Below are 15,106 nucleotides of genomic sequence, written 5' to 3'. Positions count from 1 at the left end.
TTTAATGTACAGATGACGAAATGAAAAGAAATGATGCCTAATGCCAGCGTTGTAACTCTGATGAGCGTCGGGTTATTATGCTTCTCAATGAGTGAGATCCATCCTCCTTAGAACCATGTTCACAAATGAAAGCCAACTACTAGGATGACAGCCAATTATATAGTCAGCAGAGCGGAAGAGACCGGGCTTGAAATGGAAGTGATGTCAGGAATCTTCTGGGTGCTTCTCCTCCATTCTAAAGGCACTATGGAAGCAGTGTCATTAATATGTAATGTGCGTACATGATTGTGTATCTGTTCCTGTATGTGTGTTTTTTTTTTTTTATTTGTGTGTGTGTGTATGCATATACAATATGTATATATGTATGTATATGTGTGTGTGTGTGCATGTGCTTGGGTGTGTTTACAGTATATCTGCGTGTGTGTGTATGTACTGTATATGTGTTTATACTGTATGTGTTTGGTTTGTAAGTGTACAGTATGTATAAATATCATAATATGTGAAAGAATAAGAGGGAGATGGTAAAGGGTTGGGGACCAGCTGGTATCCCATTTAATGCTGGGAAACTAAATAGAAAAAAAAAAACAATCCAAGTAAATTAGATAATGATCATAGACGTTCTGGTGCCTCTTTCCTTGGGTGTTTTTGTGAAGAATTCGTGGAGCTGTGTTCTTTTCAGAATCAGGTCTGGGGAAAGAAGGTCGGCTTCTGGCAGTTTTGTTTTATAGTTCGCCCACACAGCTTAAGAGGCAGGACCTCCAGGGCTGATCCGGAAGTGACATCAACAGGCTTTGTCGTCTGGGCTGTGGGCGAAAGTAAAGAAGCTGTTCGTGACTATGCATCCCCTGTGAAAAATACCTTAGTGGTGTCCCGTGGATGCTCCCTTGCACTTGTGCGACTGTTTTTTTCTAAGTTTATGTGTCGGCAAGTGATTTTGTATGTATTTTTATATGAATTTGTATAATGTCTTTCTATTTGTACATGTTGCTAGATATGAATATGCATCCATCCATCCATATGTGAATTTCCCCTTGGGATTAATAAAGTATCTATCCATCCATCTATCCATCCATCCATTAATTACCAGGTCTACTTAATTCTGTTCACAGTTCAGCCTTCTCCAGAAGCTTTCAATATGAGGCAGAAACCAAACCTGAGCCGGGTGCCATGTTAGATATATTGATAGAGACCACAATTACAATGTAGCTGTAAAGCCAGTGCCTTTTTCTTTCTCATCTTAATTTTCTGCAGCTTTTGCACATGTGTGCCTTATACTGCTACTTGTTGGTGTCCAGCAGTTTTCTCCCTAATCCTGTTAACATGTCTGTATCCTGAGGCAGCAGCTGAATTTTACGGGTTAAAAAGTTGGATTCTTCTGCTTCCCTGAGCAAGTTAGTTAACTTCCTTCCCTGCAGTTCAGTTCTGTTCAGTTCAGAAATGCGGGGTCAAGTGCTTCGGAAAGTAGTTTGGTTGGAAAGCTGCTATATAAAGTGCAAGATTGGTTGATCTTGACATGTAGCATTTTTTGGTTTATTTAGTGCTTTATAGCTTGGTTTATCTGGTAAATGTGTAGGGGATTGAGTTTTTGGTGGGGGTGTAGCCAGTCATTTTTATGGGATAGGTTAAAGAAGATGATGCAGATGGGAAGTGAATTTCTGTTGCAGTTGCTGGTGAACTATTTTCTGTTCCTTCCCTTGTCCATGCTCCTAGAAATTCAGCAATGGATGTTAGAAGCTTGTGGAAAGGCACCACACAACAGAATGCCTCCTAACTGTGGTTACTAAATGGAGGCCGGCAAACTTCTCTTGCTGGGGGGCTTGCCTTGGACATGATGATGGATGAGCAGTTTGAGTGTCATGTAATTCTTAAAGAGCAGTCTAATGCTGAGGTATTATAAGTGCAGGGACTTTTGTTTTTTTTTTTAATATTGCCTGATTGCACTTTTTTTTTTTTCCCCCTTGAGGAAGCCATTCAGTATTCCGGTTAAGTGCAAGATGCGTCAGAAGCTTCTGTCACTTACTCCTCAAATCAGAAAAAAAGCTTGCATGCCTTGGTGCATTTGTGGAAAATAAAATATTTTGAGATGTCTGCTCTCTGTCTAGTCATTGCCCAGGTGCTGTGGCACATGGGAATCCTGACAAACGTTTTCTACCACCCATCCCTAAGACTTCCAAACATTGGGGTGTGCCAAGATGAATGCTAATTTAGAGGAAAGAGAAAGGATCCTGAAAGGTCTGGTGTCTGCAGACCAGAAACTATGAGGTGTGCCAGAGAATGAATTTGGGAATTAAAAATCTGCTGCTGACTATACTTCAGGGCTTTTTAGGGAAAATGAACTCGATTATTGTAAAACAAAATCCAGTCCTGTTTTTTGGTTTACAGTGGGATTACTTTTTAAATTCAGTAAGGCACTATATACCCCATAATCTGATGGGTGTTTTTTTAATTGTGTATATTGTGCTTTTAGGTGGCTATGTGTGTAATGACCAGTTCACATTTGTCTTCATATTGATTTTTATTGCCTAGTCTTGAAAGTTGATAGTAAAATAAAGCTGTAGGTAATTACCAGCCTTAAAAGATTCGGTCTGTTGCTTTTCTCATTCATTTGTGTATTTCATGTATTTGTTGGTGAATTTCTTTGAACCTGCTTCATACACACCATAATTAGTAGCGTGCAGTTCCTTGGCATGACACCAGATGGTGCTGTACAGCTCTCTACATGGTTCAGCAAATAGTTTTTTGCTTCGCCCATTTCTTGTCTTGGATAACTCAATGAATTGGTTAAAGTAGTCTCCAAATTAGAAATAGCTGTTCTTCTTTTTCTAATCCTGGGCATTTTTAATTTTTTTTTTTTTATGTTTAACAGGTTAATTTTTACATGTCTATATTCAGATATTTAAGGTGTTCAAAGCCTATTTTACACAAGTGTAAAGAGGAATGCAAGTACAGTGATCCCTCGCTATATCGCGCTTCGCCTTTCGCGGCTTCACTCCATCGCGGATTTTATATGTAAGAATATTTAAATATATATCGCGGATTTTTTGCTGGTTCGCGGATTTCTGCGGACAATGGGTCTTTTAATTTTTGGTACATGCTTCCTCAGTTGGTTTGCCCAGTTGATTTCATACAAGGGACGCTATTGGCAGATGGCTGAGAAGCTAGATTGCTTACTTTTCTCTCTCTCTCTCTCTTGCGCTGACTATCTGTGATCCTGACGTATGGGGATTGAGCAGGGGGGCTGTTCGCACACCTAGACAATACGGACGCTTGTCTAAAAATGCTGAAAGATTATCTTCACGTTGCTATCTTTTGTGCAGCTGCTTCCTGAAACGACATGCTGCACAGTGCTTCGCATACTTAAAAGCTCGAAGGGCACGTATTGATTTTTGAGTGAAAAACAAACTCTGTCTCTCTCTCTCTCTCTCTTTCCCTGCTCCTGACAGAGGGGGTGTGAGCTGCCGCCTTCAACAGCTTTGTGCCGCGGTGCTTCGCATACTTAAAAGCCAAACAGCCCTATTGATTTGTTTGCTAGAGATTGTTTTCTCTATCTATGTGACATTCTGTGCTCCTGACACGCACTCCTTTGAAGAGGAAGATATGTTTGCATTCTTTTAATTGTGAGACAGAACTGTCATCTCTGTCTTGTCATGGAGCACAGTTTAAACTTTTGAAAAAGAGACAAATGTTTGTTTGCAGTGTTTGAATAACGTTCCTGTCTCTCTACAACCTCCTGTGTTTCTGCGCAAATCTGTGACCCAAGCATGACAATATAAAAATAACCATATAAACATATGGTTTCTACTTCACGGATTTTCTTATTTCGCGGGTGGCTGTGGAACGCAACCCCCGCGATGGAGGAGGGATTACTGTATCTAGGCTCATTGTTTGTGTTTATGAAGACAGAGAAGTGATTGTTTTAACACATTCTTGTTTATCCTGGTCCTGAAGAGTAGTGGCAATGTGTTGCATGCACCTCAGATGTGCATGTAAAAAAATCTGTACACATGGCAATGCTGCGGAGGCTACTACTAGTGCATACTCATAGCCACTTGCCCTCTTATTCCACCTGAGCATTGCTGCTTTCCTTTCTGTACATAATAGAATTGTTTATTTTCAAGTTCCGGCTTGGTCAGCCTATGTGGACTTTGCACCATTTTTCCTTGTCTGTGTGTTTTGTTTTTCTTGTGTGACTTTATTATTGCTTACCTTACAGATCAGTCTCTTATACAGTATTAGTGGTGAATTTTAAATTGATGCTGTGCACTCTGATAGTTTTGTGCCTCATCCAGGATTGACTGGCACCCTGATGATACTAAAGTTGAATTAAACTGTTTAAGGGTTAGTGGGCAAGCAGACAAGTCGAGGAGTCAAAAGAAATGTTGGGGTATGACCATGGTAACCCCTTTTAGTTGCAGCAGAAAAGACAGCCGCTAATGGCTCAAGCAAGTACAAAATAACAAATTCGGACTTTTAGCTCTCAGATAAGATTGGCAGAAGTTTTGTCCTCTTCTAGAGACAGTCTGGTGTCTGATGCCACCTTCCAGGAACGGGCTGACTTTGAGGCAAGAGACTGGAAGGGCCGAAGTTTTCTCTGGGTGGTGGTCCGAGGTCAGTCGTCCTTCTTGGGCATGGTTTTTTTTGGCTGCAGAGGAAGGAGGAGACGATAATGTTAGTGTCAGTGCCACTCTCATCCTGGGGTGGAACTGTTTAGCTTACCAGAGTCAGGAAGTTGGTCCCGAGACATGCATGCGTGACAATTGCTTTAGTAAGTTCATCCATTTACTCAGTTTTCTTAATCTAGTTTTGAAGTTCTTGGGAAGTTGGAGCCTGGGCCTCCAGTTCATTGTAGGGCAATGTGTTTTGTTTGTAAAAGGCACCACAAAGTCTGGTTTAAAGTTTTTTTTGGTTTCCTTAATATGAGGTATTAAATGGATATTAACTGTAATGTTATCCTCATTCTTAGCACACTTTCTCACACTGTACTTAGTGCTATGTAGTGAACTAGCCGAAGCACCTGCTGTTGGAAAAAACTGTTTTACAAATTCAACTTGGCTGAACACTGTCTACTATCGGACAAATAGATGTGCTCTTAGAAAGAAGCTGTGATCCTGCAAGACAACTGAATTGTTATCCAGATTGAGACGAAAATGCTGCATGTGCCTGTGGTCTATGAGATTTCGCTTTGGCTGGTACAAAACTGTGTGTGGTGATGGTGATATCCTCAAATCGGCCCCAGTACACTCCTTGTCACTAGCCTTAAGGATCCCCAATCCCATTATAACCGCTCTTGCCAATATAACATATATAGCATGTTTTTTGGACCCACGAGGCACATTCAAAATTTTGTGAAAATCACTTGACAACAAACAAATTAGACAATTTATACATGTATGGTACATAAAAAGTTGACAGTAATGCTTCTTTATATAAAGCCTAATTTTAAATTTACTGAGTTGCATTTTACAGAGTTTTTGTGATGGTGAACATCATGAAAGACAAGGTATGAAATAATTTATTGCATGAGTGTACCAGACAATGAGCTGACCCCGTTATTCTGTACAATGCTACCAAGATGGGCACCAGTTCCTCGTGAGCCAAAACTTCATATGTGGGTTAGAAAATTAATTAATTATGAATTAGATGTTCTGCACAGGGCTTAAATTTACAAATGACTGATGCTCTCTTAAAGCGCATGGCAGGTAATGGCCCCCATTCATCATTTTCCACCAAAAAGGGTCACTGTATGTGCCAATTTTTCCCATTCTCTTTGTTGTCTCTATGGATTTTCCCTCCACATCCCAAATACACATGCATGTTGGGCTAAATCACTAATTGAGTCGGCCCAGTGATGGGCTGGTGCATTGTCGAGGTTTGCTTCTTGTCTGGTCCCTAAAGCTACTAAAATAGCCCCCACTGTCTTCACCCTAAATGGGCTTGACAGTATTCCATAATTAATGTACAAGTTCACACTGCCACTCCTCCATAACTAAAATCCACCACCTTATGCTTCACAACCCTCCTAAATTTGTAGTTAAGGTAGCTACTATTGCTCTTCTTCTCTGATGGACGGTATTTAAAAATGAGTTCAGGGTGTTGATTAAATAGATGAGTGGCATCAAATTCTAAATACTCCACTGAAAATTTTGTTGTTTATATTGCCGTTGAGCTTTCTTATTAGATGTTGAAAATGACGGTAAATCTCCCCAATTGATTGCAACCTTGTGCACGATGTGTCCTTTCAGACAGCTTTGCATCCCACCACACAATCCTTTTGAAAAACACTGACTATACTGAAGCCACCTGTCACATCCATTTTTGGACATCCCTAGGACAACCACATATCACTTTTATGGGAGGAATTGATTTATTGGATTACTGCCTTTCGGCAGTGTCAACAAGCCATTAATTAAAATGAAGTGTGAAACATGTTCACAGTGGCGACTATACATGAACTGTTTATTTTTTTTTTTTTTAGCTTTTTAGCCTATGTCGATACATTGTGTAACCAGAAAAACAGAAAATGAGGTGCATAAGAATCTTGCCCAGACTTCCCTGTCCACAAGGCTAAATACCACAGTTTTAATAAATAACTGGCCAGTCAACTCTTAGGTAGGTTTAAGAACATTTGCTCCCCAAATTGCTTTGTGATTATAATGGCGTGTGAGTGTGGTGCTGCCACCTAGTGGGTGTCTCTTAAATCTGTGGTCAGTAACTTGAAAGAACTGACACATTTGGCACTGAATATAATAAATGTGTGCAACCGAATGTATTCTGACTGTGTCTCTCACCCACTCCTCCATGAAATATAACGTATTTATGTTTTAATAGTTTACTTATCCTTAAGCCAAGTTATTAGCATTTCAGGCTTGAATGCTGAAATTATTTTGATTGTGTTTTCATTTGTTTCATATGAAGGTTGGCAGTATAGCTGCATTTTGTTTTTCTGGCTGCAATTTCATTTGTTAGTTATGAGAAGTATGAGATGGGCTTCTGCAGTTCAGTCCAGATGAACATTTGAATGCTGTTTGACACTTTTTGCGTATTTCTGTAGTTTACCCATTAGATAAAAACCAAGTGGTGCCTTGGCAATGCTGTGTCATCATTTGTGGAAACAAGATCTTGTTAATTAGAAAGAAATCAAATTGGCTGGCTCTGGCTGCAGGGGATAATGGTATGGTGGTGGTGGGGGGTGAGAGTTCATGACCCTTTAGCGTCAATGACTTCCACTGCTGAGTCACTGCAGCGCCTGATGAGAGGAGATGATTATTGATCGGGAGTGTCATCAACATCCTGGAGTAATGGGTGTTTTTAGGGTTGGGGTGGGGGGGGGTCTGTCTTGTGAAAGTGGCCAACAATTGTTGATTGTTGCGTTTGAACCAGTTTGTAACCCCTTTTGCACCTTGTGAGGTTGTGACCTGGTCACATGCACCATTGAACTGCCATTTATGTTGATTTGACGTCCTTAATGTTTTTTTTTTTTCTGTGTCGGTTTTTGTGTCTACTTTTAATGCTTTCTGTTACTGTTGTTCTATTTTGCTGACGCTTTCTTCTAAGGCGACTTGCAAGAACATGATACATTACACTTGTTTACAGTTCTTTTTTTTCAACTGGAGCACAGGCGAGTTAAGTAACTTGCTTAGGGTCACACAGTGAGACACAGGTGGGAATTGAATTTGCAACCTTGTAGATTACGTGCAATGACTTGGCCACTACACCATACTGCCTGCACAGCTCTGTATGCCCGGCTTTACAAGAGCTGCCAAGTTCTAACTTCATCTTGATGATGAATGTTAGTTACACATACATTACTTAACAGAGTTTAGGATCTGAAGCCAGTTACAGGAATGGAGGACACCGAGCTGGGGCACCAGAGACCCACAATTTAGAGACATTAATGAAACTAATATGTAAGTGTTTGAGATATGGGAGGGAACATGAAAATCTACACGCACGTGAGGAGAATGTACCAAAACTAGCGTTATGGGGATCAGGTCTCCGGAGCTGTGAGTCAGTAGCATGCACCAGCGTGGCACTATGATGTCCGCAATCAATATCGGAGAGAAATAAAGAGGTACAGTGGTGAACCTGATCACTGGTGCTGAGGCTCTTCACTAACCTGAATGGCCAAACTGTTCTATGAAAGTCTGTTTAATCTAATTAAGAGCCATGGGGGCTATTTTGTTCCAGTATAGGACTACAGTTGGCTGGAACCTCTCTCAGCACCATCAGGCACAAGGCAGAATCTAGCCAGGGCAAGGTGCCAGTTCATCACTGGGCCTACTTAAAACACATGTCCATGCCAATGCTCTTATTAACACTGAGCTAATATAGAATATTAATAAGGCACAAAGATGACTAGCATTAAGGGCAATGTTGCCTTGTAGCTCCCTAGACCTATGAATCCCTACTCTGTTTGCATGTTCTCCTCATGTGTGGGTGCTTTTTTCCCCTCAGGTTATCTGTTTTATTTCAAATCTCAATGAATGTGTGCCGAGTTAATTGCTGTATGAGTGAGTGTTGGTCTGGCTGTGCCATGTGCTCAACTGGCACCCTGTCCAGAGTTAACGTAATTTCTACCTTGGTCCTATTCATGCCAGGTGATGATCCAGTTCCCCAACAGGTTTATCATAGAAAAAGGGAATTCAGAAAAACAGAAGATTTGTTTATTGAATATTTAAACTTGAACATTGGATGCTTTTCTCTGTCAGGGAAATGAAGAGTAATTTTTTTTTTTGTACAAAAATAATAAGGCACATTGGAAAGTGCAAGAATTAATCTGGGCTCAGCAGTGTCTGTAGGTGGTGTGGCTGATCAGACACGTTCCCACCACTGGGTACTCTATGTTCGATTTAGTGTTGTACAACATCAGAAGTGTTGAAACTTTGCAAGCCTTCCTTTGCTCTTCCTCTTGCACTAGTGCTTTGGCATTCATCAAACCTAAAGAGTCTTTTGAAACTAATTAAAATAGCCTCCAGGCTTTTTTTTTATTTTATTAATTTAAATATTAGCTCAGGGTGGTCACACATCCACCCCAAAACCTGTGTATGGCCACATATAGTTTTCCAAGCCTTTCTACTAACAGGCAACCTGACCTGAGTAGAGGATATAGGCCTCTATTGATGTCATTATAACTTTGATGGTGAAACTCCATAAAATCTGTGGGCATGGCAGTTAAGCCTGGTACTCACTCTCTAAGAGTCTTGTAGGATCCATGGTCTATTAATGGGTGGGCACCTTTATTTGAAGTGCCAGGTTTGATAAAAGTTGCAAAACGTGTTTCTTGTCATAAAAATGAGAAACCTGCTGGCGGTATTGAATTGTCCAGATTGCAGGGTAGTGAGTGGGGCACTAGGTGGTTTGTGATCTGACATCTCTCCTTTTGTCGTTTGCAGGTTAGCTTTATATGTGTATGAATATTTACTCCATGTTGGGGCACAGAAATCGGCACAGACATTCCTGTCAGAGGTAAGAGCAGTTCTCCTTGCAATTATTAAGTGGTTTTGTTCCAGCACACCATGGGGGAATATTGACTAAGGGCAAAGAGGGGGGCAATTTACAGCCTTAAGTTACCTGCTGTCAGTGCTTACTTGGAGGGGGCAATAAGAATGAGAGTGTATGGACATGTGTCCCTAATGCTAATGTGATTATTGGTATGTTGGGTAAACTTCTCTAGCTGAAACATTTTGTCATTGAGGTGATGATAATGTTACTGTCCTAATAATAATCTTTGTAAGCAAATAGAGAGTATTAAAAGGGGTAATGAAGCATCGTGCCAGTGTAGTTACCACAGTTCTGGGTCACAGTTTAATTGGGAAACAAGTGTGGAGTGCTTTATAATGAGGAGAGCTGATGGGGGCATCAACCTATACCCCACATCCACTCCTCCTGTCCTCCTCTTTCATATGCCATATAGTTCTGGAGTAGCTGTTCATTTTCATAGCCACCAGGGAGTCAGCATGATTTATTTTATTTTTGTTGGTGTTCCAGTTTTCCTTTTTCCAAGTATTTAATTTGGGAAAATGCTTTTTCTAATTTATTTTGTAGGCTAAAGCACATCAGTCTTTTGGTTTATTCTGAATCTCTTGTGACCCTAGGAATGGTGCTAGATGCTCTAGTGACAGTCTCAGCAAAGTCAATGACTTGCAACTTCCTGTCCAGAGCTTCCTAGATGAGTAGAGTCTGGAATAGGCCCAAGCCAATCATGCAGGCTCCCTGCATTTGAGACTTAGAAAGGACATTGGGCTGCCCTACTTTCCCAGGGATGCAGAGGTCGCTGTAAGACTTTGTTTGGAAGGGGTGGATGGGTAGAAATGTACTGTATTTGTACTATGTACAGGAGTAACACAGAAGTAGAGGAAGGGTTTTCTATGGGTCATGGTGGTCTGGCATGATGGCTGCAGACCGTGACTGTAAAGCTTATGTGCCAGCAAGCTTGACTGTAGGGAACAAGAGGAGAGGAAGCCACTCCAAGTTACGCCCCAGCTGACCTTTCCAGCTGAGCTTTAGGAAGAAGCTTCTCTGTGACATTTTATGAAAACAGAAGAGGAAATGCTTCCTAATTTCACCACAGGGAGAGGAGAGGCGTCCCCTTTTTCAATCTCACTACTCCAGAAAGTTTGAGGGTGGAAAAGCACACCAGTGGGCCTTTTTATTATAGAAGGGCTATTATTTCCCTTAATATTTGTGAGCTGTTCCTTGTTTTCAGTGCTGTGTCTGGTAGGATAGTGCCATTACTCTGACTGACTTCTTCCTCTGTTTTCTTGCAGATTCGATGGGAGAAGAATATCACATTAGGCGAGCCCCCGGGGTTTCTACATTCTTGGTGGTGGTAAGCTGACCCACTTACACCTCTTGCATCAAAAGCACTGATTTCTATGCTGGGATTTGCGAATTGCTGTTAGCAGTGGGGCATGCTTTTTAAATTTGAGTCCTGTACATTGTGCCACTCCTGATGGTTTTTTTTTTTTTTTTTTTTTGTCATTGGTTATCAACTTTAAACTCGTGTTGCTTTTTTTTTTTTTTAATAAATCAGTTGTTTTTGACATGTTTAATAATATTCATTATAAAAAATACTTTGTGGCATAAAGGGTTGTTGCATTCTCCTGAAAACTGTATGCTTTTAAAGAATTGTTTTCATTTGCTTGGTGGTCAGATTTATTGTTGCTTGGGGAGAAACAATGTTAAAATGCACTTAAGTGTATGTTCTTAAATACATGATACGTTGTCTCAATAATGGAAGTGCTGCAGGTGTGTCAGTTACACGAACTATGTAAAGGGGTGTTAGAGTGGATCTCTGATCTAGAATAGGACTTATGTAATTATTTTAGATGTTTTTTCTATATAAATGTAGAATATCTGAAATTGAATACATCAGAAAAAAATAATTATCAAATGTGAGCAATAGCATTGATAGTAATGCTGCAAATAGAATGATGATACTAATACTTATTACATGTTAACCTTCTGTGCACCCTTGCATACAAGCAGCACTGTTGGCAAGGTGTGCACTATTTCTTAATTGGGGCCAGTTAATCATGGGGTACATTCGTGCACACCCTTACCCACTCATCCATCCATTTGCTTTGGCAGCATAGAATGTAAGATGCCAATCCATCACAGGTCATACCTTGTCATGTTGGCCCATTTAAAGATTCCAAACACATCCCTGGAAAGTTGGAAGGAGATATCAACCAAACAGGAACAATATGGGAAGAATGAAAACCCCTACTTACATGATGATTGGTCTTTGGGTTGAACCCAGGAGACTGCAAGCCAGTAGGACTAACTGTGCCATTGTGCCAGATCAGTTTTAGAGCTGCCAGTCAGCTAGCCGCATGTCTTTGGCGAGTGTACAGAAACATTAACTGTATAATATTAATGTATCCAATTGCCTGTTTTTTAATATTGGCATCTTACTGGTTATGGTTGTGGTTAGAATGATTTTTCCAATAATGTATGACTAGGAAATTAATAATGTGTGTAATCCTGGAGAAAAATTAAAATTCTAAGAGCTTGGCAAGCTTGCTGCACATGCATGTAGTAACGAAGGTCGCAGTCAGTGTAGTCCAGTGATTAAAGTTTTGGGACGTCTAGTTCCATAAGCAATTCAACATTTAGCCTTGAAGCACTAGTTTTAGAAATTCCACAATAATCATTCTGCCTCTGTTCTTTGCCTTGAAATGATGATCAGTGTGGTAAGTTCATACTTGAATGTTTAAAAAAAAAAAAAAAAGTGTAAAGTTTGTTTACCCACCTTTACCCTTCCACTGGCACATATCGTATCTGGTCATGCACATAAAGTCAACGTAGAATTGCCACTTTACGTGACAATGGACTTGGACAAAAAAAGTCCTGGAGATACGTGGAGAACACACAGACGTCATACTGTTTCTGCCTCACAGCTGAGAGAAAACTAATTGCGGAGTCATTTTTCTCCCCTTGTATGTAAAAAAAAAAAAATATATATATATGAGTACTTAGTTTCATTTCTATTCTTCTGTCCAGATTTCTCATTTCCACAGGTCCATTTTAGACTTTTAGACGTAGATTCTGTCCTAGCAGTATTAGACTATCAGTAGATGTCAACACCAGTCTTATCACTGTGTTCACTCCTCAGTCATCCAGGGCCACTTCGAAGTTTCAAATTGTTACATTTGCTTCTGTGAGTTGTGGTAGGTCAAATGATGCCACAACAGTGTTTTCTTTCAGTAATGTTGCAAACAAGGGGATGCAAAGGATGCCCTTCTTGACTAGATTACCTTTACAGTATACACTACCAAGTAGGCGCCTGTCTTCATACAGTAGCCTAACAGAACACGTCCGTCACGCGTGTGGATTATTTCAAAATAACAGCTGCCTCATGCAGTACATTATAGCAGAATTATAAATTATCTGGAGCTAATGGACAGTTAAATGCACAGACTTTCCTCATACAGTGGCCAAGCTCGAGAACAGAAGTTGAGATCTAATGCACAACTGTGCCTTCCAATATTTTAGAAGTTTCTTTTTTTGTTACTTGTTGTGTGAAACCCTTGTAATGGACTGGCATTCTGTCCATGGCTGGTTCCCACTTTTGGTTCCTTAGGTAAAATACACAACCGGCATAAATGTATTTTGTAAGTTTTATAGTACGAGTATTGCGTATAATTATTTCTTATAAAGCTGTTAATCAAATATAATGTATCTGGTACTGTGTTAGAATTTAAATGATACAAGCTTTTGTATAGGCCCCCCTACTCACTCACTGCCCCAAGAGCTTAATAAACAAATTTGAGATCAGCAAAGTAGACTGTAAGTGGAGAAGATAAATTGTAGTTCACTGTGTATCAAACAATGTGTTGTAGATATCTTAATGAATGATCACTTCAATATGACATTTAAATTGAAAATAATTGGCTAAGATTATTGAAGATGATCATTACTAGCTTGCTACATAACATTTTTATTTGAGCCATTTTTTGAATAAATGATTAAAATGTGCTATATTCATAATATATAAACTACAAGTCAAGTCAGTTTTATTTATAGAGCACATATATGACACCTGTTGACCAAAGTGCTGTACAATTTCCATAAATGCATCAATACATATATAGATAAAAAAGTACACCAAAATATATAAGTAAAAGAAAACACACACACACACACACACACACACACACACACACAGTATTTTCATGCAAGTTTAAAAAGCTAAGGCAAAAAGATTTTGTTTTTCAGGTTGGATTCAAAATTGACCTAAGTTGGTTCAGACCAGATATAAAAGAGTGGACTATTCTAAAGTTTAGGGGCAGCTACTGCAAAGGCACAGCCCTCTCTGAACTTAAGTCTAGATCTCGGCAACCATCAGTAACTTCTGGTCAGAGGACCTAAGTGATTGTTTTGGATAGTAAGGATGTAAGAGATCATTAAGACAAGAGGGGGCTAAACCAGTTAGTGGCTTAAAAACCAACAAAAATTTAAATTCATTCCTGTAGCAAACAGGAAGCCAGTGAAGAGAAGCTAGAATTGTTGTGACGTGGTTATTTTTTTCATGTGCCCGTAAGAAGCCTGGCCGCGGTGTTCTGGACTAGTTGAAGATAAATAAAGGATGAGTGGTTAACCCCAGTGTACAGTGAGTTGCAGTGGTCAAGCCAAGAAGAGACAAAAGAATTAATTAGATTTTGAAAATCTGCTGAAAGAAAAGTACTGCAAACACAAAAGGTTGTGAATCTCGTGTATACTGTTGAGAAATTTGAGTATCCTTGTATATGAATGCTCTTCCAGATGGTAGCTACCAATAGGCAAGTTCAGAAAGCAACTTTGTTACTCAAGACTTTTTAGATTGTTGTATTATTATTATTATTATTATTATTATTATTATTATTGTTTGTTTGGCTGACACATTTTTCTAATGGAAGTCACACGATATGAAAATGCTACAACTCTTTACAGGTATTTTGAACAAGAGCAGATTAAGCGACTTGCTTATTGTCACATAGTAAAGCAGGCTTGAGGTTTAAAGTCTAGCACGTTAACTACTACACCACCTTCTGGCCAGGGCTGTCACTGCATTTCTTTATATAAAATAAGAAAAAAAGCTCAGCAAGAAAATTCGGCTTGAATTTGCTTAGTGTGTTTGCCTTGCTTTTTATTTTCATAGAAAAGCAAATGGTAGCAAATCCTAAATTGCTTTTTTGTAAAAGTCTGGCACATGCCGTTTGAGTGGCTTTTTGTGTGTGTGTGTGTGTGTGTGTGTTTTGATCTTGCAGTTGACTGGAGTTCTGTCCAGGTGGTGGTCCTGCCTTGTGCTTGCTGCTTACTGGGAGAGGCATCAGCTTCTCTGTGACCCTGCCCTGATAATCGGGTTTAGGAAATGGATGGATGGATAGAAGGGTCAAACAGTAAATCAGTTTTAATTTTCCTAAAGCTCCAATTAGAAATTGCATTATATGCTGCCATATAAGACGCTACATAAAACTACAAATCACAGTATAAATCTTTCCATGTTATTTTTATATATAAAATCCATAATGGACAACAAACAAGCAAATTATTTTCAATTTACATACAGTAGCACCATTCTTAAATGAGGCACTTTACAAGTACTGATCTGTAGTACTGCATT

At 39.6% G+C, this 15,106-nt stretch overlaps 1 protein-coding gene across 1 annotated transcript in view; it reads left to right on the top strand.

The window, feature by feature from the left end:
• The window catches only part of ssbp4 (single stranded DNA binding protein 4), a 136,023-nt gene that overhangs the window by 42,547 nt on the left and 78,370 nt on the right, over positions 1 to 15,106 (top strand). The window contains 2 exon segments of the mRNA XM_028816378.2: positions 9,393 to 9,465; positions 10,767 to 10,828. Of these exon segments, the coding sequence (XP_028672211.1) occupies positions 9,393 to 9,465; positions 10,767 to 10,828 (135 nt within the window).

This window comes from Erpetoichthys calabaricus, chromosome 12 (genome assembly GCF_900747795.2).
Source record: "Erpetoichthys calabaricus chromosome 12, fErpCal1.3, whole genome shotgun sequence".
In the NCBI taxonomy this organism is placed as follows: Eukaryota; Metazoa; Chordata; class Cladistia; order Polypteriformes; family Polypteridae; genus Erpetoichthys; species Erpetoichthys calabaricus.
The sequence above is the reverse complement of the archived record's forward strand: the minus strand, read 5'-3'. Positions and strand labels throughout refer to the sequence as shown.